Source organism: Montipora foliosa, chromosome 5 (assembly GCF_036669935.1).
Source record: "Montipora foliosa isolate CH-2021 chromosome 5, ASM3666993v2, whole genome shotgun sequence".
In the NCBI taxonomy this organism is placed as follows: Eukaryota; Metazoa; Cnidaria; class Anthozoa; order Scleractinia; family Acroporidae; genus Montipora; species Montipora foliosa.
In genome coordinates this window covers 16,005,236-16,007,735 of record NC_090873.1, presented here as the reverse complement: position 1 = coordinate 16,007,735, position 2,500 = coordinate 16,005,236, and the positions used below count along the sequence as shown (strand labels likewise).

Sequence of the window (2,500 nt, the reverse complement as noted above, 5' to 3'; positions counted from 1 at the left end):
GAGAAAGACCATCATCTGCCTGCCAGGCTAAAAATTGGATGCAAATTATATACCGTAGTAGCTTGGTAAATAGACTTTGTCACAAAAAATGTAACTAACCTTTTGTTGGCTTATACAAAAAAGAAAATTTAATTCAAAGACGTTGAGAGCATATTTTGTGGACTTTTTCTTGTTGCCTGAATTGTCAACCAACTTTGTAATTTCTGCATCACTGGCTTCTGCAAAACGAATTTTTGTGTCTTTCATGACCAGAAGTTTAGCTTGAACGTTTGCTCGTTTCCTGGTTTTCTTTCGTAGAAATAAGATCAGAGGACGGATATCAAATCGGACGACGGATATTCTCTGATAACCATCGTCCGGTTTGTACCACGTGATCAGTTTTATCCAGTGAGATTCCGCAAAAATTAATCGGTGGGTTATAGTCACTAATACTCTAATTGCTGGGAAAAATTTTTGGCTATGTGTTTTTTTGCATTGTGCAGGTATGGCCATTCCTCGTTTCTTATTTGATGTTTATATTGGAATATAAATATTTCTCTCTTCAAAAGAAAGCTTTCTTTGAGTTTGAAGACACGGTTTACACGGTTTGCAGTGATTTCAAAGGTAGGAAAAACCCCTTTAATAATTTTTTGTCAAAGTATAAATATGTGCAATGTAACTACAAATTATCCTTTTTAACTGTCACAGTACCTATTATTGTCTTATCTGTTCTCCTCGACCTTGTGTGGAAGTATAATCGAAAGCGGCCCTCTGATGAGTTCCCAACTGAGTTATATGTTATCACTGCATACTTCCCAGTCACTTCAACTGTGGTTCCATTCATTTTACCACAGTACAATTTACTTGAACCACTCCTCTCGTCAGAAATTTTTAAATAATCAGCACTGTTGAAGAAATAAATATACGTGTGATAACGATAAATCGTCTTGAACTCTTAAGTGGGAGGGGGGTGGGGAGTGTTATCGAGGGTTTCGTGCAGGGATTCTTCCTTGCTTTTTGGATGATCGATTTTGATTTTGATTTTGATACTTACTTGCGTGATCCTTTGCACTCAAGAGAAGACCCGAAGTAAAAGTCGTCAATGCTGATTATCAATGATCTGCCTTTTGGTATTGGAACCCAATAAATACAGTTGTGCTCCACGTATCCCTCTTTCGAGAATGTTAGCGAATTATTCACCACTGGATCACAGTCTATGGAAGGTTAAAGTATTTACAGTCAGACTCCAGTAAAAAACGGAGGAGCTTACGTTGTATAACACCATCTCGTATGTAAGAACATACGAGACGGTCTTTCTTTGCCCGAAATCATAACTGATATCACGCAGACTGATAATACAGCATTTATATGTTGTATAGCGCTATCTATCTGTTGGACAACCGGGGCCTGGTGTAAGCAGACAATGCTTTGTTACCTTTGTAGTCCGCCTGAGAACTTTGAATAAGAAAAAGCACAAGGAGGCTAAAACCGTACTTATTTCTAATTTAATAAACTACACAAATGCAAGCAAAAGGCTCGTCTCTTTTAAGTTGCAAGTTAAAAGTGTTGTATTTTGGTGTTCACAAAATCTTGTCAATATGATTAAAAAGTAAGTGTTGCCACTCTTCACGAGTAAAGTTCCCTCCTATGGAAGCCATGTTACTAAGCTGCCTCATAAAAATGATAGCAAAGTTACTAGATTGGAATGAGCGAGAGGATCACGATCAGCAAACATAACAGATAGTATGGTTTTGAAAAGCGTCTTCTAAGTTAGTGGACGGCAGTTGAGGCAAAGCGAGTTTCCATTCAGGGCAGATGTCTTTTCCCGTCTCGCTCACTAGCCCATGTCAAACAAATAAAGCCATCCGCTAACTGGGAAGAAGAATGTAAAATAACATTATTTTGTTTGTGTACCTTGACCAAAGGCGTGATTGTTCTCTTTCCATACAAACAGGAACAGCAAGAAAAAAAATTGTTTTCCAAACACAAGCACTTGCATGTCTGGGGCAACGCTTGATCTTTGCATATAATTCTTCTCCCCTGTACAAAAAGATCACAAACACAGTAATTGTGAAGTGAAGTATTTATTTTACGAGGATAGAACTTAATAGCCAGTGGCTGACGAACTTGGAGCCCTCAATCAGATCAGACAACAACACCGGGAACTCCATGTCGTGCTCTTTTCGATCAATTTGTGGCAACATCAACATCTCACAGAGTTTGTCAGATGGGGCCTAGGGATTATAGTCCTTATCTGAGAAGACTTGAACAGTCTAACCATTTCTAATGACAAAGTTATTATAAGACCAGGAGTGTTGGTCCAGCCGGCGTCGAGCTCACATGCATGAAGAAAAGAACCTTTGTTTCGACAGCCAATGGATCTCTGGCTGGCACATTAATGACAATAGGTGACGTAACGGTGAGTATCGCTATAGTACACAACCCCACCCAAACTAGCCCCACACAATTCAAGCTCGCAGCAGCTGTTGTTTATTTTCAATGATTTCAAGACTACTGTTCG

At 39.0% G+C, this 2,500-nt stretch overlaps 1 protein-coding gene across 1 annotated transcript in view; it reads right to left on the bottom strand.

Annotated features, from left to right (window-relative positions):
• Positions 1-2,500, bottom strand: part of LOC138002263 (uncharacterized) — a 29,315-nt gene that overhangs the window by 24,922 nt on the left and 1,893 nt on the right. Inside the window, exons 2-4 of the mRNA XM_068848333.1 lie at positions 1,894-2,019; positions 1,034-1,193; positions 691-884 (exon numbers count right to left, since the gene is read on the bottom strand). Coding sequence (XP_068704434.1) covers positions 691-884; positions 1,034-1,193; positions 1,894-2,005 — 466 coding nt within the window. The 5' untranslated portion in view covers positions 2,006-2,019. The remainder of the gene's footprint in view (positions 1-690; positions 885-1,033; positions 1,194-1,893; positions 2,020-2,500) is intronic.